The 22088-nt window shown below is 38.1% G+C and overlaps 1 protein-coding gene across 4 annotated transcripts in view; it reads right to left on the bottom strand.

Moving 5' to 3' along the window:
• The window catches only part of LOC131686697 (uncharacterized), a 1014555-nt gene that overhangs the window by 72742 nt on the left and 919725 nt on the right, over window positions 1-22088 (bottom strand). For all 4 annotated transcript variants that reach the window (XM_058970603.1, XM_058970601.1, XM_058970604.1 and 1 more), the window contains one exon: window positions 12596-12774. In XM_058970603.1, coding sequence (XP_058826586.1) covers window positions 12596-12774 — 179 coding nt within the window. The remainder of the gene's footprint in view (window positions 1-12595; window positions 12775-22088) is intronic.

Genomic DNA, 22088 nt, shown 5'->3' with positions numbered 1-22088 from the left:
ACCGATACGCTCTTTGAGTAGACTAGGTCCGCAGCTGGGGGTATTTGGCTCATTAAACGGACATCCCACCACCGCTTAAGAGAACGGGTATCGGTATCGGGAGAAATTCAGCTGCCGGGGAACTCTCAGTCAGAGTATGATAAGTTCGTTTCCGGAGACTATCCGATTAGATCTCGACAAAACTGGGATCTAATTGGTTCACAGAAAATAGATCTGAATGGTAATTTGTATTTGTATTTGTTAAAATTTTATTCATCTAACATTTAATGTCTCAATGAAATTTCCTAATGTGATTAAATTCGTCTTCTAAATCCAGACGTGGTGAGGTTAAAATCAAATAATTCGGAGAACACGTTGAACCTCCGAACCATTCCAATGGCAGGACTGTTTGCAGCATAGTCAATTGGTCTAAATTCAGGAATACGCATAACTCTTTGGCGAAGAGTACGAGATGGCGCATAGAAATGCATTTGTGCTAGTGGGTCAGGTACATCGTATGCATCCAGCAGTATTTTGGCCACAGAGACTGCATGCGATGTCATTCTCCTTCCAGCAAGGGTGTGCAATAGACTGCCCAGAAAAATGACGAATTTTTGAAAACTCAATCGGCCTACCCCTGAGTCGATTCCTAGTCCCGCCAGGAGTACTTGCACCAAATTTGAAGCAAATCGGACAAGTGTAACTACCGGACCAACGTGCCTGAAGTTTGTATGGGATTTTTCAACAATTTACATGGAGAAAACTCACTAGTTCGTATTTTCGTCGCTAGGTGGTACTATATGCATCGTATCATCACTGTAAGTAAAAATAAGAAAGATAATTTAATTGTCCACAACTTTGTCGAAGACTGCTAGTTAATTCGGCTTTGTTAAAAGAAGTTATTAAACTTTTAACGAAATGATGTCTGAGTCAGTTTTGCATAGGGCCTAGCAGTGCATGGTTGTGTATCGAGTCCCGCGAACTATACATTTTTGTGAAATAAGGGTTAGATTTAGCTGAATAGTATGCTCACAAGAATTGTAGTAAATAATACGAGTTACGTTTTGGTTAGAAAATTTTAGTTCTACCTGTGACCGCATAGAGGGCACCACCACTAACTTTTCATAGAAGAGAGATAGAGTATCAAGATGTTCGGAAGAAATACTGAAAAATGCCTGTTCTATAACTTTGTAGAAGAAACAAGATTTCTATCTCTCTTCCTTGAAAAGTTAGTGTTGGCGCCCTCTATGCGGTAACATATGGAACTAAAATTTTCTAATCAAAGAATGACTCGTATTATTTACTATAATTCTTCTGAACATACCGTTGAGCTAAACTTAACGATTATTTCACAAAAATGTTTAGTTCATGTGAATCGAGTACTGATACACAACCATGCACTGTTAGGCCCCATGCAAAACTGACTCAGACATCACTTTGTTAAAAGTTTAATAACTTCTTTTAACATAGCCGGATTTACTAGCAGTCTTCGACAAAGTTGTAGAAAATTAAATTATCTTTCTTATTTCCACTTACAGTGATAATACGATGCATACAGTGCCACCTAGTGGCGAATATGCGAGCTGGTGGGTTTTCTCCATGTAAGTTGTTGAAAAATCCCATACAAACTTCAGGCACGTTGGTCCGGTAGTTAGACTTGTCCGATTTGCTTCAAATTTGGTGCAAGTACTCTGGTGGGACTAGGAATCTACTCAGAGGTGGGCCGATAGGGGTCATTTTTTCCTGTCACTCTAGTGTGCAAGCCTAACAAACGATAGCGGTCTTCATAAGGTGGCAGGTTTTACGGATGACTCCATGACAAGAAACGCAGAGCGTACCTGACAAACCGCATGGTAAGGATTCCGAACGACATTGCCAAATTCTAGCACTAATGAACAGCTTTAAAACACAAAGGATCACGAAATTCGTTGGATATCTTAAACATGAATCCCAGTTGTCGATTGGCCTACAATCGACAATTGTAGCAGAGAAGTGACGATGGTAAGTTAGCTTATAATCCAGTATTACTCCAAGGTATTTGATACAGTCAACACGTTGTAGCTGATTTCCAGAAATATTATAATCAAAAGGGATGGTGTTCCTAGTGCGATGAAAGCTAATGACACTGCATTTGAGAATGCACAAAACCATCATCTTCCGCACACACCAGTCGTTAGGAGTATCCAGAACGGCTTGCAGTACTAGGCAGTCGGACTGATCACGAATTACGCAATATAGTTTAACATCGTCAGCGAAAAATAGTTTGCCACCAGGATTTAAAATACCAGCAACGTCATTAATAAGCAGGGAAAATGACAGCGGTCCGAGTGTACTACCTTGGGGAACTACAGAGCTGTTCGAAAAGTAATCAGACTAAGCAGTGCCAATACAAACAGCAACTTGACGATGAACGAGATACGATCGAAGCCACTCACAAAACCTAGTCGAGCAGCCAAGTTTTTTTTTTTTCAGTTTGGCAATCAGGACATCGTTCACTTTGTCAAAGGCGGATTTCAAATCTGTGTATATCGCATCCACTTGAAGTTTTTTGCACATATTATCCATACAAAATGGCCGGGAAGTAATATAGTGTCGGCAGGAAGCAAATAGTGTTTCGTTAACCAGTAACTCAATCAGTTTCGAATCAACTCCAAGCGAAGTAATTCCACGGTAATTTTCAACGTTACGCTTGTCCGAGCATTTTTTCAATACAGCTGCAGGCATACTACTCGGACCAGAATCGAAGGACACTTTTGTCTTCTGGATAGCCGAACGAACCATTTCATCGTCGATGACGAAAACATCCATGCTAAAAATGTCGGAAGGGACGTCTCGAACAGCGTTGTCAATCACCTCAAGCGATGCCGAATCTTGAGAGAAGAAGCTCGAAAAGTGCCGATCAAAACAGCTGCACTTATCTTCAGCAGAGAAAACTGCATCGTTGTCGAGAAACATTTCAGATGGGAGACCAATTTCCTTCCTCTTAGTGTTAACAAACGACCAGAATCCCTTGGGGTTCCGACGCAAATTCAGTTGTATTCGATTTACGTAACGTCTATAGAGAAACTTGTTATAACTGCGGTAATCGTTACTAGCGAGCGAAAAAAATCGCTTCGATAAAGGACATCGTCGATTAGTAAAAGCACGAAGTGCTTTACTACGCAAGCGTTTTAGTCTGCATAGAGTTCCATTAGACCATGATGACTTCTTGGCAGGTTGATATTTTGGGACTGAGGCTGCAACACATTCCAGAAGTAAAAAGTTGTAGTGACTTACAACATCGTCGACATTTGCAAAATGTTGCAACTCATTCCAGTTGATCCGCATTCAGGGGAGGCGAAACACTTTACGCCCAAGTGGGTAGAAAGCATAGGGTGAGGGGTCCATTAATAAAGATTTTTTCCCTTTTCGTCATGCACATGCTTACATTCACATTAAATCACGTTCGTCCTCGCAGGAATGGTGGTCGAAGCTCTCGGGTCGGGGAATGCAAAATCGTGACCAGATGGAATCCAAATGAGCTCGGGCTGGTTGAAATCTCCAAACAGGAACAATTCGTCACTCGAATCTGCGATAGAACAGACGTATTCCACGGCATCAAGATGAAACTACACAATATTACAGTCTTGTTGCTTTTCCGGAGGTATGTAGGCAGCTCCAATCAAACAGTTTCTAGGTGCTCTGCTAAGTTTCACTCAGACACTCTTAATGGAAGAGAATCTTCCTTCCGCAATCGGACAAAAGACGAGACTGTTCGAAACAGCCACAAGAACCCTACCGCCAAGTGAGCGGGTACTGTTAGTGGTATTGCGATCAACTCGGTACACAGTGAATGAATTGCCGAATAGCTGCACAGAATTAATCTTATCATTCAACCAGGTTTCAGTTAGAACATAAACGTCATAATTTCCATCCATAACAGCCAAATATACATCGTCGACCTTTGTTCCTAATCCTCCCGTATTTTGATAATACACTCGAATCGTGTTGTTTGCATCAACCGCGCTTGGTGCACATCATCCGGGGACAGTGGAAGTAACGAGGCAGGGAACAGCTAACCCGGCCGAGGGAGTCAGTTTTTTGGCAGCATAATGAATTCACGGAACCGCATTCCAGCAGGCCATGACGCGGGATCCAATGCTTAATCCTTCAAACCGGGATCAAGCCCAACTTTGTAGGACACAAATGTCAGGTTGGTGATATCTTTTCCTTTGGGAACCAAGCGAACAACGACAGCAGGGTCCGACGAGTTTAGGCAACGTGACAGCACCTGCTGTATATCACTGTCGGTAATAAGCGGGATAAAAACGCACAGATACAACCAGAACTTTTCCTGTGAAGTAGCTTGCACGATAGATAGGCACTGACAATACGCTTAGATCGATTGGCTTAGTTTCGGTGGCAGCAGGTGTCACAATATCTGGCCTGCAGTCTTCCCGGCGGTGTTTTCCACCCAGTCGGGGCCAAGCTGGGCCCACAGATATGAGGAAGAGTTATGAGTTTTTTTCATGGTTAGGCATCTAAGTGAATCCCACACAGCGATAAAACACTACAGGCTAGCCTTTTAAACCTTATCATAGCACACACATACATAAATAAATTATGTTATCTCAATCATAGCGACGGATTTTTTTTTTCTCCCAAAATTGTGAATAAAGTGCCACGAATTCTATGGCTTTTTTACATTACGATAACACGATCATGAACAAATATCATGAGCTTTATAATTATGTTTAATTTCTCTTTAGCTGCGCCCGCCTTTATTAGTGGAAAAAATTGTTTTTGTTTTGTGAATTTTAGTCATGGTTTACGCCATGTCATTACCAAATCGATTTTATGTACGTGAACTAGTACACAACTTTATAAACACTATTCATAAAACCAAAGGTTGACTCGTGAACTATTTCACGAAACGCGTTATTTTAACCCTTCGGCACTCGCTCCGTTGTATTTAGTGCAACACCTTCAGAAACTCTAGCGAAATCTTTTCTCAGCACCAGCGGCTGCTCATTCGGAGAGCCATTCCCACGAGTGACGGAGGGTTCAATGAATCCATGCAATCCCCGTAATTCATGATTCCTAATATACAGTGAAAGCCCGTTTTTTATCAGCCCCCAATTTTGTCAAATTTTCGACCCGATTTCGTCAGCCAACCAGAATTATAAGGTTATGTCTACGGACTTATGTTGTATAGTTTATCAGCTTCGGTTTACTAAAGTGAATGAATAAATATGTTTTGTCATTGCTCCCAGTTTGTCAACCAAAAACACACCAAAGGGGCTGATAAAAACGGGTCTTCGGTGTATTAGTCAGGATCCAATATCCCTGTTGGAGAAATAGTTCACACAATCATCAAATATTACTTATGCAGTCCTGAGCTGGTTCATGATTCCCAGCATAATAGTTCACTTCGGGTTCGAGAAATAGTTCCCAAAATCATAAAATGTTATTCAACTATTCGTGAACTGATTCACGATTCTTCGCATAATTGTCAGGACCTACCGTACATAGTTTATGAAATTTTAAACTAATATTCATGCATTCGTGATTTGATTCATGATTTCCAGTATAATGTCACAACTGACCACGAGAAATAATTCACAAAATCATGAAATATTCGTGAACTAGTACTCAGAAAACGTCCAGACTTAAGTCCTGATTTGTCTTACTTCGTTTATTTGACATGGCTCATAGCGGTAACTTAACGGGGCCGTAAGTTGTTCGTGATGTCATCTCTGATTACAGTAGTTTCCGTAGAAGTTTGCCTCTTATGAGTGCATAGCGTGGTTTGCTTAATAATGATTCCGTGAGTTCTGAGTTGTTTAGTCAAGTTGGAGGAAAAAGGTCTTCTTAAAGTATCACATCTAACGGATTCTACTTCCCCGTATTGCGACAAGCATTTTGCAATTAGCTTAGGAGGGGTACACGGTGATAGGTCATGTAACCTTACTTCCATATTGTCATTTCTCATGTACGCAGGAACCTTAATTCCTACGATGTAACTTTTAACAACGTGTTTTAGATTGTTCAGCAAAGCGAATCTTTCTGCTTGGTCTAACGTGTTAAATGACATCAGTACTGCATTGCGTAGGTGATGGTACTGAAGAAAGACTTCCGTTAGTCTAAGCTCCATTTTCGGAAAATATTCCACTTCACGAAAACTCCGTCGTATAGAACAAAAGTCATTTAATTTACTAAAATATAATCGATTCCCGGTTGAAAATTACTGTGTTATATTGAAAGCTGATGTTACCGCTACGTCAACAGGCCTTGGTTTAGGTTTGAAACACGCAGATACAACAGCCAGCATGGCAAAGTTTGAGCAAAAAGTCGTTTTTACTACCCCTTAAAGATTAAAAAATATCCCACGCAGTATTACACTGCCGCATCGCCACCAATTTTGGCGAAGGGCGTTACACTGATAAGCCGCCGCCGGTCGAAATCGCACCAACGTTATGTTATTTGTTATTTTTCATCGGCGCACACCTCTAGACCAGAACGCAATTTTAGCTGGAAATTTGAGATTTTGCTAAAACTAAACAACTTAGCCTTATTATGTCTTTGGAAAAATTTTGGTAGTTTGTGAGCCCCTTCTTATTATTAAAACCAATTTAATCCACCTAAGAGTGATCTGAGACATTTTTTACACATATGTATCACTGTTGGATCATTTATCAGTTTGCAGTGCTCATGTGAAGTAGTACACAACAGTCTCTAGTCCTGCACGAATAAATGCTCGAATAAACTGAATAAATTATAAAAAATCAATGAAACGAACACAATTAAAAAAATAGAGCGAAAAATTTAAAAAAGGTTTTCAAATTCATAAAATGAACAGAATGATTAAAATAAAACAAATAAACACATTACATAAATCAAATAAGATTAGCTCATTAAATGGGAAATTATGTAATATTTGAAAATAGTTATAAAAATTAACAAAATAAATGAAATCGACTAAAACTAACAAATTAAATAAAGTTAATGAGTGAAATGATTGATCATGAAATGAAAATTTTTTTAAAAATGAACAGAATGTTGGAAATAAATCAAATGAATCGAATGAATCAAATGAATCAAATGAATCAAATGAATCAAATGAATCAAATGAATCAAATGAATCAAATGAATCAAATGAATCAAATGAATCAAATGAATCAAATGAATCAAATGAATCAAATGAATCAAATGAATCAAATGAATCAAATGAATCAAATGAATCAAAAGAATCAAAAGAATCAAATGAATCAAATGAATCAAATGAATCAAATAAATCAAGTGAATCAAATTAATCAAATGAATCAAATGAATCAAATGAATCAAATGAATTAAATGATTCAAATGAATCAAATGAATCAAATGAATCAAATGAATCAAATGAATCAAATGAATCAAATGAATCAAATGAATCAAATGAATCAAATGAATCAAATGAATCAAATGAATCAAATGAATCAAATGAATCAAATGAATCAAATGAATCAAATGAATCAAATGAAACAAATGAATCAAATGAATCAAATGAATCGAATTAATCGAATCAAATTAATCAAATGAATCAAATCAATCAAATGAAACAAATGAATTATATAAATCAAATGAATCATGGGGTTGCAACAGAAGAACGCATAGCTCGAATTGGACAATCTTTTGGATATGCTTCTATTATGAGTGAGTTTGTTTTATCAACGTTATCATCGTTTTCAAGTCACTTGTAAATTCCCTTGTTGGAAAATACCCATCAAACCTACTCGCCAAGCCATCTTCGTAGTGGTCACAGTTCGTAGATTTGGGATTATGATATGTTACGATATCTACCGTGACGTTTAAATGATCAAAGACGACGTACTCATGAATAGATAGGGACGGTTCGAGTGCGTTTGTTTCGAGCAAGTTTTCGAAATCATACGTAATACCGTTAGAGCAGATAGTTACATCTAACACCTTTCTCTATCAGTTCGTGCAAATATTGGGCGATTTCCTATATTGAATATATGCAGATTTTGCACTACTTAAATATTCCATCAATTCGCTGCCTCTCAAGCAGGCTTATTATTTGCTCACACAATGAGCCACAAAGAGCAAAATACACCGATTAAAAATAGAACAGCACAAAAACACTGCAATGTGCAGAACGACCGCACAAAGAGAAACATGAAAACGAAAAAGAGTAAGATCTGTGCACCAAGAGCTGCACAATTTCGTTCAAAGAGTCACCTTGAAGAGCCACTTTTTTGTGCCTCCCCTCACCGGAAAGCAGGTAGGAAAGCGAATCAAACTACAATTCAGATAAAGTTTGATCGGAAGAACGTTTTGAAAATGTTTTTTGGTTGCCTTCTCTACTTACGTGCGCGTGGGACCAAGATACACACTAAAGAGCCTCTTTATTTCTACTCTTTGTGGCGTGCAGCCATGGAGTAGAATACACGTGTGGGAGCAACACGCATCGGAGTGAAGAGGTTTATTGCAAAAGAGAAGAGCGGTGGTTCGCATGAAAAGTGCAAAGAGCGTTTGTTATTCTTCTCTTTATTTGCTCTGAGGTGCATAACATCTCTGCTCTCAAGTTGATATCTGAACAGCCTCAAATTTAGTGATGACTATTTGCATCACTGTCGATTATGAGATGAAACTCATGCCTGCCATAGTTTAATACAACCCTTTTGAAATCCTCAGAAGGTGATGATTCATTACAAGGCAAATATGCTCTACAATAGATGAATTTCCTGTTTACGTATTCAACAGTCATATTGATTGTGACAGCTAAAATACCGCGAGTGGTGAAATGCCCATAAATGCTATAATACTTTTCATCGATTTCCAAAAAAGTGTACAAATCGCTTAACACAGCTTTCACTTGACACTTTCACTTCAACAGAGGAAGCCGACGCTTCTGTATACGCTCTTTGAGGTAGATCTCCCCGTTTACAGTCCCGATAGTCACGAATGGCGCACTCCGTTTGCCACAGGAGCAGATCACTTGCCAAATCATGTATTTATTGTCAACTTTTGAAAGTTTCTGAAACTTGTACTGGGCGGTTAAGAACAGTAGTCCAGGAAGCTGCCGGAAGTCCGCCTTGACTTAAGTATCATCATCCATGATGAGACAATGAGGCTTCGTCTACATCTGGGTCAGGAGCGGATCCAGAAAAAAATTTCGGAGGGGGTCCGAAATTTTAATTTTTTAGAGTTCATTGTACAATACGTAATATGTAATACCCTCATTTAATTAAAATCAGTTTTGGTTTGGAATGATTTGGAATTTGAAACGAATTTAAAATAGAAACTTATTTAAAATTTCTCAAGAAGTTAAAAATTTTCGGAGGGGGTCCGGACCCCCAGGACCCTCCCCCTGGATCCGCCACTGATCTGGGTGTACAGTTTCCGGGCCTGTGCCTTTCCCACCGTACTTTACCGTTCTTCAGCCTTCTGCACTTTGTACGTATGCAGTTCCTTCCGGTTCTTGGCTCTCTGAACGATAGACTTAGACAGATTTAACTTTATGGCCACACCCCTGACCGAAGAATTCCGATCACTGATAGAACACCCATTCTGACTGCATTTCTCCCTTCGTTCGATGCTCAGAGTTTGGTAGTAACGTTTAGTCACACGATTCACCATTGACTGGTCGATTGCTAGTTATTTTCCGATGTCATGATGTGAGAGTTCAAGATTTTCCGAGTGCTTGCTCAAAATCGATTCGAGTGCCGCCATTTTTTTTTCCAATTTTCGAAAAACTGACAGCGATAAAAATACAGTGTAAACAATGCACTCTAAACTACTTCTACCCAAATTTTCAAGAGGAAATATAAAATGGATTATTTTCTAGAGCGTTTTTTCCGTGACGCAATTTGATGTGAGACCCCCTTTAAAATAGGGGAAGATGCATCGGCATGCTCTTTCACACACCTTGACTCTCAAAATGTCGGGTGCTTCTCTGTTAAAGTGCTGTGTTATCCCTATTCTTCACAATAGTTTGATTCAAGCAGGTTTTCACCGATTTTTTTTCAAATTTATATGAATATTGCACCCCAATTAAATTATTGTTAACTGGTTGATCCACTTTTCACGTTTAATTAATTTTGTCAAAACAATATTCAGCATTCTGTGCATCCGGCAGTTGATATTTTTTCTAAAAGATTTCGGCCACACGCCAGGTCAAATTAAACCAACTTCCGTTGGTTTAATGTTCCGAGAAATTTAAGGCAGGAAACAAATGGGTTGGTCCTTTGTTCCAAAAATTAATTTACAACTGATTCCTGGAGGCCTGTCATTGTTTGGAAATTGGCGATTGGATATCGATGTTCTTTTCCGCGGGGAACAGGCAATTCTGCTGGTGTTAATGTGAATGGATAAGTTGGTTTTAAAATGTTTTGTTGTTTGAACATTTTGAGCTTTTCCGGTGGAAATATGAACCATTTCACAAAATTGTTGACAGCACCTGAAATAAATTCATTTATAGGCCAGCAATAAAAAAACAACGAAAGTCATCTTGTTCGTAAACAACGAACAAATCAAGATTAACTTTTAAATTAAGTTATAGGAAAAAGCTCATGACAGTTCATCAATATCTCTTAGTTCTACAAACAAGTTTACAACAGATCAGCACCCAACCACAACGACCCTCGCATGACGTGTCAATTCAAATCACCCTCTAATTGAATATCATAATCCAATAAAAGCCAAACTGTACTATTCCGAATTAGCATACTGAATCAATTGTTGACTTTTATTATGAATCGCCCCACTGCTGCCGATTCGCCAACCTTCCACCTCCGGCCTACCCATTTAGCCGAAATAGCACCCCGCCACCACCACCACCACCGCAGTTGATTCAATCGCAAACTTCTGAAGCGGAATGCAAATTTAACTTTTCCTTTCGCCCTACCAGCTCCAGCCCCAAACCAACCCAAGGCTTGGGCATAAAATGGCAAAATATGAAGCCTGCAGTCAGCGGTGCGAGACGGAGCGCACCTGTCCAACTCGTTGTCCCTATCGCTGTACGGTGCCGTTAGCGAAGCTACAAATCTTGAGCCGAAGCTCATTTTAACAAAAATTAAGACCGGAATACATTTGCTCAGTTGTTGTTCTTGTTGTTGATGATGATATTGTTACTTTCTCAATTTAGACTTTAAGGCGACTCTGTGACCACCGACCTCGGCATGACCAGAACGGCATCATCAGCAGCAGCAGCAATCATTCAGCGATGCATAATTTTGTGTGTTTCATTAGCATTTCGTTTTGTATTTCCCTATTACGGAAATGGGGGCGGGGGCGTTTGTTAAAATTCTGACATTCTGCTTGACAGAAATTAGTTCAGAACTGCCCGGTCAATTCCCCCGATACGGGTGAAAGGTTGTTACGAATTTTATAATCGAAACAGAAGCAGCTTGTCAAACGAAGCGTGATCGTGGAGCGTGGGGAATTTCTAAATTAACATAGGAATCGAAAATGGGGAAAATGTTCAGCTTTATTTGTTCTGTTTTGGGGGAAGGGGGATGTGAACATTGCTGGAAAGGAATTGAATTATAAGTAAACAATTTTCTAAATGGATCCTATGATATGTTTTTCGTCTTTTTGTGAAAATTGGCTTTCCATGGAAAATGTAATTTAATTTGTAGCTGCGTAAATCAATAATAAATCAATTGAAAGTTTCTTCAAACAAATTCTATATGTGGGTTGGAATTATTCACATTCCATTCACAGTATTTACTTTGATCAACACCCACCATATAAAAACGTAATCCAAACAGGAAAAATAATTCCCTTCAAATCGTGTACAGCTTTTCGTCCCCCCCCCCCATACAATCGAAAATTAATCTCAACTTTCCATAAAATCCATTAATCGAAAACAGATGGCGAATATAGAAAACCGCCATCCAAGTTCGACCACATCTCTTCCGTTTCGATTGCCCGAAATAAAGAAAAATGTCCCTTCTAGTTATATCTATCAATTACGCCGGCAGCCAGTAAAACATGAAAACTCACTCTCAGGCCTGACTCTGTTCTGATGGAGAGGAGGCGGACACGCGGTCGGGATTCCGGCCGGAGGCTGCTCCCGACGATGTTGGTTCCTTTCGCTCCGAAAGCCCTCCCGGGCTGACATGGAAAGCACATTTTTCACTTTCAATCACCGACCGCCTTGCCGTTGGCCAGGCCTGCGTTCGATATTGATTTGTGGGACGAATCGAGTGTGTCCGGATCATCAAGCTAATGTGTAAGTGTAACCACCGTACTTTGGATTTCTCTTTTGCGTCGGCTGGCTGGCATTGATGACTTCTGTCAGAACGACGACGACGACTCGCTGAACTGGACTCACTGTGGTGGCACGCTCCATTAGTATAAATCTATAGCAAACACAACTCTAGATTGATTAAGTAGTCTCGCTTTCCGCCCGATGGACGACAGCAAAGATTTCGATACGATGATTGAAATGTATGTACATGTGTGGTGTTCTTGATACTTGGTTCCCTTCGGAAAGAAATGAAGACATTTACTCAGAGCGCCCGGTATGTTGTAGGGCAAAAAAACCGATCTGCTAGATACAAAACTGTCCATCATCCATTAGTATAGCTTTCCCATTTCACCGCTAATTTACAAGCATTACTCTTTGTCTTACCTGAACAATATCGCCGTACGACCCCCCGGGGGCGGTGAAGTTGAGGTGGCACAGGAAAGGATATGCATTTTGCGAATTGTGCAGCTGTTGCTGCTGCAGTAGAAACTGTTGCAACTGGTGGGGCTGCAGTTGGAGTTCGTAAGTTCGTCCGACTTCGCCGTACAGCGTTCGGTTGCATGCTGAAAAGACATAAAAGCAAGCATGGTTGGTCATCAGTCGATTGGATGGTGTAGTGTTAGCGAGATGAACTGATAACGAGACAAATGTTGGGTGGGAACAACTATGGTCGTTTCAGTATCGGGTGTCTTGTGGGTGGAGATTGTAGTTTTGGTCAAATGGATACATACGGCAGTGAACTGAGGGGGCGGAATACTTCAGTACTAGGTTTTATTAATTTAAAATGTGGGAAAATGGTTTACACCGTTTCACATAAACGCAGAAGAATTTTTGCAATTTGATGCAACGTATTTGTAGGTAAGGTGTATGGCAAATATAAATAGTTTAAAAATTAGACAGCAAAGCCATACACCTAACCTAAAAAATTGGAAACAGTCGACTCCAGTTCAAAGATTAAAAGCAACGTATTTGTCCAAACAAAGATCTCAACTGTATTGTGGCTTTTTCGTTTTTGCATACAAAGATTTAAAGGTTATAATGCAAGTTTATTTTTTCATTCATTTAATTTATCTCAAATTTTTTGAAAATTCCAAAACATTTGGGTTGAAAGATTCACTTTTTAAATTCTTTATTCATTGCGCGTGATTATCGGAGCCATGTATTTTTATATACACGGTGTTTGGTTCATGATTAAGAACCTCTCGAGGGATGGTTGACTGTCTTATTCGGAGAAAAAAATCGTTCTACACATACTGTCAAATCTCAACCGTTACTAAGTTATTGAACTTTTTATGTTAAAAACTTAGTTTTTTTAAAATACTTAAAATAGCTATCTTTTAGATCCATTGGATAGGTGAGAAAATTTCCCATTGAATGATGTCCTCACATGTTTCAGTTAATGAAGTTAAGTAACCTTTTCACAGTAATTTGTTTAAAATTTAACAATTTTGATAGATTTTTCGTTCATTTCGCGAAAATCATTACGGTAACATCACCATTTACAATAATAATAATAATAATAACATCACCTTTTTAATAATTTAGGTTGTTAGTATTGAAGAGCTGCATAATTTGTTCTTTGACATGATACACTTATCTTTTCTAGTTTCCATGTGTTTGGGTTATTGAACTTTGATATTCTTATCTCATTTTTACTAATACTAACTCTTATTGAAAAGTCTGGCACTTATTGTACCTCTTCTTATATTTATTTGAAAGCCAGAAAAAATTTGTTTCGAAGCAAAATCATTTTTATCACCTCGTTTCATATGCAAAAAAAACGATTTCGAACCTACTACATTTGTGGTGAGGTCATGCTGTGTTAACTGTTAAATTGCAGCGAAATGAACAGCGATAGAGATATGGTATCAAACAACAATTCATAGATAAAGTTAAGGGATATCAAATGAACAATAGTAAAGATAAATTTAGTTGAATAATAATTAGAATAATTAGAAAACTCTCCAAACAACGCTAATTTTGAGTTATTTTACTAGTAAAAAGTCATTTAATACACTTAACTAAAGGATACATACATCGAAAGGAAATTTTCTCAGCTTTCCAATGAAGCCTTGGAAATAACGATATAAAGGAAATTTTTTAGATTAGAGTCTTTTAAACACTTGCAAGTTGATTACAGAAAAAGTTTAGTAAGGAAATTACAAAGAAACGAGAAGAGATAGGAGTATGATGTTGAAGAACAAATTATGAATCGTCCTAAAACCAACTTTTGGATAATAGATATTGCTATTATTATAATTCATATTTTGAAAAGAATAACAAAAACCTCATAAAAATGCTTAACTACTTTACAAATTAAAGGTAATTAAAAATAATTAACTTGAATATATGAGAATACCATTTAATAAAAAATACCAGATATGACAGTCAATCATCCCTCGAGAGGTTCTTAATCATAAACCAAACACCCTGTATTTACTAAAAATAACTAAAACAATTTTTTACTGGCTACCATTGCACACGTCCGAAAATCTTTAAAATCGTGACCACCTTAGATTCCGACGAAATTTTACACGTTTCAACAGCATGAAAAACCAAACATTTTTCACAGTCAATAAGATTATTTTGACGCAAGAGCAATTTTTCAACAGAGCATAAAGGTTTCGAAAAATGCAACAAAATTATCTGAGAACGATTGCAGGGAATCAATTCTACAGTGTAAGAAATATGCACTGAAAAAAATGTTGTGCATTTTTTACAAATTTAGGTTAAAAATTCAAATATCGAAAAAAATTTTTTTAACTTTTTATATTTTTTCAACAAAAACCTCAAGAGCAAAGAAACATTTTGAATGTCATTGCATGGTGAAGAACTTATCGGCAAAAAATTTTTTCTAACAATAACATTATACATATTTTTAAATGTTTTACTAATTAATATAAAAACAATAAATTTTTAACAGAATATAATTCTACGTATTATTTAAAATCTAAATGCATTTAACAAAAACCTGTTTTAATCCACCTAGAGGTGCAATTGTGCCTTTCTCATTTCTCCAAACTATGATTTAGTAGCTGGTTCGTACAATATAACATTATGGTAATGTTTTTCATTCTTATTACACTTGGTAAGTATATATAAGAGCACCTTTTTGCATTCATCGCGGTATCGGTTTGAATCGGAGTTTTCTATGTGATCGCACTCCACAACCCGTAACTCCGGAACCGGAAGTCGGATGGAGATGGAATTTAATATCGGTTTCCGGGGACGCAACACCTTTCATTTGAGACTAAGTTGATCAAATCGGTCTAGCCATTTTTGAGAAACCAATATAACCGTTATTCTGAATTTGGATGCTTCCGGATCCGTCGATGGTGGCCAGTGTGGCCAAAGAGACTTTGAATGACTGTTGGTGACCTAGATCTACAAATTCAACAAATGTGTTTACATTTTGGAAAAAAATTCACCTTTTTACATTCATCGCAGAATTCGTTAGAATCGGGATTTGCTGCGTGATCGTACGTATCACCCTGTAATTCAGGAACCAGAACTCGTATCCACACAAAATTCAACAGCAGCTGATGGACCTTTCATTTAAAATCAAGTTTGTCAAAATCGGTTCAGAAAATTCCGAGAAACCGATGTGGACAAATCAACAAATTTTGTTTTGTAACCATACTCTTCAACTCGTAATCCGGAACAAGATGTCGGTTGAAAATGAAATTCAATAGCAACCTATGGGAATATTATACCTTTCATTTGAATCTTAGTTTGTAAAAATCGGTTCAGTCATCTCCGAGAAACCGATGTGGACATTTTGTTAACAAATCCGCACATACACACATACATACATACATACATACATACATACATACATACATACATACATACATACATACATACATACATACATACATACACACATACATACACACATACATACACACAGATATTTTGCGATCTCGGCGAACTGAGTCGAATGTTATGAGTCGGTTAGAAAGTCGGTTTTTGGAGCAATTGCATAACCTTTCTATATGAGAAAGGCAAAAGAATAATATTTAGCTTAATCAGCATGAGTTCAATAGTATTTTCATGTGATTATATTTTGAAATGATGGTGGAATGGGTTTGAAAGTGGAGGGAATGGGGGGTTAGTAGAGTGGGAGTGGAGGATGCGTCAGAAATCCTTCATCTTATTTCGGTATACGGGATGGATGCAGGAAATGCGGGCGTGAGGGTGGTCCAAGGGGAGGGGAGTGATGAAGGATGGAGGTGTAAGGGCAAGACGGAGGGGGGGAGGGGGGCGGCGACGCAATACTCAACTGCATATTTTGTCTTCCATTTGAGACTTGGTTTGAGAAAATCGGTTCAGTCATCACCGAAGAACCGATTTGACTTTAATTGTGGAATATGCCCGGAATTCCGGACTTCCGGAATCGTCGATAGTAGGCAATATATTCAAAGAATGTTTGATTGGCAATCAGTGATCTAGATCTGCGATTAGAAGTTATTTGGTGACCATTTCAATAGTTTTTAGCCTCTGAGGTATTACGATTGTACCGATTTATATGGGAAATTCCAGTGTATCCTTACTAACACCCCTGTAACTCCGGAAGCAAGAGTCAGAACCGAATGAAATTCAGCAGCAGTCAATGGCATTACTGTATCTTTCATTTGAAATCAAGTTTGTAAAAATCGGTAGAGAATTCGTTGGGGAATGGGTGTGATATTAGCTTAGGAACTTGGCGAGTTCCCCGGGGGCGTCATGACCTGTCATAGGTGGCCAATTTGGTCAAAGCTGCTTTGATTGATAATTAGTGATCCAGACCCGCAAACTAGAGTAATGTTACATCAATTTTAATATGTTTTACATCATTTGAACATCATGGTGGTACCAGTTTATATGGGAATTTGCTGTTTGACCGCACTCTTCAACCCGTAACTCCGGAACCGGAAGTCGGATCAACTAAAAATTCAATAGCAGCTTATGGGAGCATTATACCTTTCAGATGAAACTAAGTTTGCGAAAATCGGTTCAGCCATCTCTGAGAAAATTGTGAGTTTAAATGACACACACACATACACACACACACATACACACACACATACACACACACACAGACATTTGCCGATCTCGACGAACTGAATCGAATGGTGTATGACACTCGGCCCTCCGGGCCTCGGTTAAAAAGTCGATTTTTACAGTGATTGCATAGCCTTTCTTTATATGAGAAAGGCAAAATGTTTCAAAAGGCGATAGTTGTCGAGATATTTGGAATTTTGCTCTAACAAAACAATTAATTCGTATCATCATGCCTTTTTTTGAAAGTTTACTTTACCACATCATAAACGATCAACGATCTAATGTTTATTGTTTTTAAGACGTAAAAGAAACTTTTTCAGTGCATTTGGATCATGGAGAAACTGTTGATAAAAAAGTTTTCCTAACAACTTTTGACATATTTTTGTAATTTATACTATTTGCAGTCAAAAATTCAATTTTCTCTTCGAATATGATTTTAAACGCCTAGTAGTTCTCGAGATATTTTAATTTTTTTTTAACAACACAATTATTTTATTTTATTACGTCCTTTCCATAAGTTATTCGCATTTCTCCATCAACAACAATAGGTTTTTCGAAAGATGCATACAATTTCCTGTAACTTTTCTGTTGACATGAAGGCTATATTGTAGACCATTTGAAAGCTTTACGAAAATAATCAAATATTATTCGATCATAGGGTCTGATGATTGAACTATTTAGTTGAATCATATTTTGATTGTTTCATGTAGCTTTCAAATGGTTTACAAACCATCGAGATCAGATGTCAAATCAAAAAGGAAAGAAAATGAAAAAAGAGGAAAAGAGGGGGAAAAGCGTAAAAAGGATTTTCTTTTTGGAGCATTCTTGTTTTTTTTTTCAAGAGTTATCCTACTGGAGTTGTGGAGCCAGGGTCTCGAAAGGGCTCCCCGTCCGAATCACCCACTACCATTGCAGATGATACAGGAAATGTGACCCGCTAAAATACTGCTTAAGGCTAATTGCAGCAGGCCTTGAATCTGAATATGATATTCACTATACGGTTCAAATATGAGCGACCGAAAATCAAAGTCGCACGGATAGAACATGCATTATAAAACCCGTTTCAAATGTAGTAGAATGTAAGAATCGCGAATGAACTTCAAGCATAAAAATCGGAATGGGACTTTCCTCTGTGATAGTCAGTAAAAAAACCATAAAAGCCACAAAAAATATATCCAATCCTTACAAAGTAATTTTGGTTAGTATACTCCCACGATCGAATATATTGTTGTTATCATGTTTTTATACTGTAGGTTCATCGTTTTCGAGTATTGCGGTTGACAACTTTTTAGGTGATTCTTATGCTGAAGGATCTCAGTTCGAGTTTTATGCATTTGGTTTATTAAAATTTTTGCATTCTAATATATTTGAAACGGGTTTTACGACGCATGTTCCCTTCGTGCGACTTGTATTTTCGGTGGCTAATATGTACGGGCGTAGGGACTTCACGATCGCGAGTATCATCGCGTAGGATTCGAACGTTTGTACGCTAACGTGTTTGATCGCATGGGCGCTTGTATATCGCGTGTGCTAGCGTGTATGTAACATCGCGTGTATCAATTCGATTTTATAACTGTTACATATCCCAAATAAGCAATAAGTTGGATACGTAAATATTTAGTAATAAATCAAGACATAAAATATAACTGAACTTGACACGAGATAGTAGACGAACAGAATCGCAGATTCCTATTCCCGCCTTGGACGACAGCTGCCAAGGCTTTCAAAGGTAACGACGTCGCGTGCAAGGCTGTGCGTAGCAGTTGACTCCAGGGGCCCAACAGGCCATTCGCATATTCGCGTGTGTTCTTGGATGATCGCGAATCTGATACCTAAGTTTCGGTGTACGGTTCAAATGCTAGAAAAATGTGAGTTCCTTTATATCACTAGAGTTCCCGGTCATGTCACCATGGAACATGTTGTCTAGTAGATTTGACGTCATTTTTAATTGACTCAACTGAAAGCATGGTTAAAGGCTGCTAGGGCCGAGAGTAGGGACTGCCGGACGTAACCGATCCAGGATCGCGCGAACGCGGGCGTTTGTAGGTTCACTCTTGAGACCGCATTTGTAAATTTATAAGTGCTAAAATGTTAACTTAATCATCGGGACGTTATCCTGTGATAACGCGGGCGCAGGTGTGCGCGGATGATCGCGAATAGTTCGAGCGTTTGTATTGTAACGTGTTTGTCGCCTGTGCTAGCGCGTATGTAATTTTACGTGCATAAATTCCATTTTGTAACCATGTGGATATTTGCATATTTGCGTGTATTCCCGAATGATCGCGTGCGGACCTGATCTGAAACTTAATTTTTAATGTATTGTTCAGATGTTAGAAAAGAGTACGTTTCCCCATATCACTAGAGTTCCCGATCATGTCGTCAAACCCATCAACCTATTGATTTTTTTGGGTACATGATTGTTGTAAAAAAGTTTATATTTGGAGTTGGAAAAACTTTAAACGATCGAATTTTCCCAATGAACTGGGCTTGAGAGCAGAACAGATCCAAATGATGGTAGGGGTTTCGGGTTTCAACAAAATCATTGTGAAGAAATTATGGAAAAAAATGGAACGGAGCTTCGCAGTTCAAATCCGTAATTTGTTTGAAATTAAAAATCATCTTCCAGGTGAAAATGAGATAACTCTGGAATTGGTCATTCAAAAAGTATTCCATCAACTCACACAGATGGAAGGGTTAAAGCGGCATATTCCATAGAAACATTTCGAACGAAATTTTGTTGTTCGATTCTCAACATTGCATGTACATTGCCTTTGGACAAATAGTTTTTTTGCTATAAATCAACATGTTGAGGGTATATTGAATTATTCAATCGTGGTTTTGTAATAAATTTGACCAGACCTACAACCTTTACTAGATCACTTGAAAAGTACATTCAATATTTTTGTCTTTTGTAGCACCATGTACTTTATGAAAAAGGCGTAAAATCTCGAATGACTTTTTTTTGAAACAAAACATTTGATTTGCTTTTCTTGCAGGATATCATCCACGACTAAGGATTTACTCAGAAACACAAAAAGTGCTTTCGCTTTTGGAACTAGCGTCAATCCGGCGCTAGCTTAGTCCGATCATTAAGTTAGTGTCGGGTTCTGATGAGACGAAATCGAAATGCAAATTTCAAAACAAATATTTATAATAGTTTTTTGCCTTTCTAATATAAAGAAAGGTTATGCAATCACTCTAAAAAATGACTTTACAACAAAGGGCCGAGTGTCACATACCATTCGATTCAGTTCGTCGAAATTGCAAAATGTCTGTGTGTATGTATATGTATGTGCATGTGTGTATCAAAAAAAGTCACTCAATTTTCTCAGAGATAACTGAACCGGTTTACAAAAAACTTAGTTTCGAATGAACGGTATAGCACTTCCATAAGCTGCAATTTAATTTTTAGTTGATATGGCATCAGGTTCCGGAGTTACGGGTTGAAAAGTAAGGTCACATAGCAAATTCCCATATAAGCTGGCAAGACTATGATGTCCGAATGATGTAATACATATACAAATGGGTTCAACATTACTTGGATTTGCAAGCCTAGATCACTAATGACCAGTTAAAGTAGCTTTGACCACATTGGCCACCTATGACGGTTCTTGGTACCTCAGGGAACGCGCCAAGTTCCTAAGCAAATATCACACCTATTTTTCAGCGAACTCTTAGCTGATTTTTACAAACTTTATTTCAAATGAAAGATATAATACTCCCATTTAATGCTATTGAATTTCATTCAGTGCTGGTTTTTGGTTTCAGCTTGGTTATTGCGATCACATAGGAATTTCTCAGATAAATCGGTACAATCGTAATACCTCATAGCTAAAATATCTATTTAAATTAACATCACATTTCTTAGACTCGCAGGCCTAGATCACTGATGGAGATTTAAAGATTTTTGGAACATATTTTCCACTATCCACAATTCCGGGTATATTCCAGAATTAAAGCCACTTCGATGATGATTGAACCAATTTTCACTAACCTAGTCTCAAATGGAAGGTATAAAATGCAGTTGGGGTTTTCATCCCCCATCCACCGCTTCCTCTTCAATTGTCATACAACTCCATTACTCCCTTTATCCCCCCCCCCCATCTCTCTCATACCAACATCATACCCGTACTCGCTTCTCCCGCTCGGTATACCAAAATAAGTTAGGTGGTTCCCGACGCATCCTCCCCCTTCCCCACCACCACGAATTTCAAAATATGTTAACATGAAGACAACATTGAGCTTACGCAGATGAAGCTTATTCAATATTACATTTATACTTGTGTCAAGTGTGTTAGCGTCGACATGTTGTTCATCAGGTTCGTGGCAGTCGTGAATTAATATATACTTACCAAGTGAAATAAGAATGTAATACACATTTTTTCAATGTTATATTGAACGTAACCAGTTATTAAATCTTAGTTTGGATGAATAAGAAAGGCACAATCGCACCACTAAGTGGATTAAAACAATTGTTTTGCTTCTCTATAGCTGCTTCTCAGAGATAATTTCAATGCCATCAAGGCATTTTCAGTTACGTTATTTTTTCAAACAAGTGTCAAAAAATACGTACTACCTTTTCAAAAGTCTTGGGTCAAGCGGATCTCTAGACCGATGAAAAATTCTTCATATTACATATCGAAAACATGTGCCGATTCTCGTCAAAATCGAATGGGGTCGTGCCTAACGAGTAACAGATTTAGTACGAAATTGTACAGTATATTTAGGGGCCGTACACAAATGACGTAGCTTTTTTCGACGATTTTTGACCCCTCCCTCCCTCCTCGTAGCATTTGGTCACAACATTCGAACCTTCCCCTCGTAAACAACGTAG

This window comes from Topomyia yanbarensis, chromosome 3 (assembly GCF_030247195.1).
Source record: "Topomyia yanbarensis strain Yona2022 chromosome 3, ASM3024719v1, whole genome shotgun sequence".
NCBI classification, from domain to species: domain Eukaryota; kingdom Metazoa; phylum Arthropoda; class Insecta; order Diptera; family Culicidae; genus Topomyia; species Topomyia yanbarensis.
Note: the sequence above shows the minus strand (reverse complement) of the source record. Positions and strands in the feature narration are given on the sequence as shown.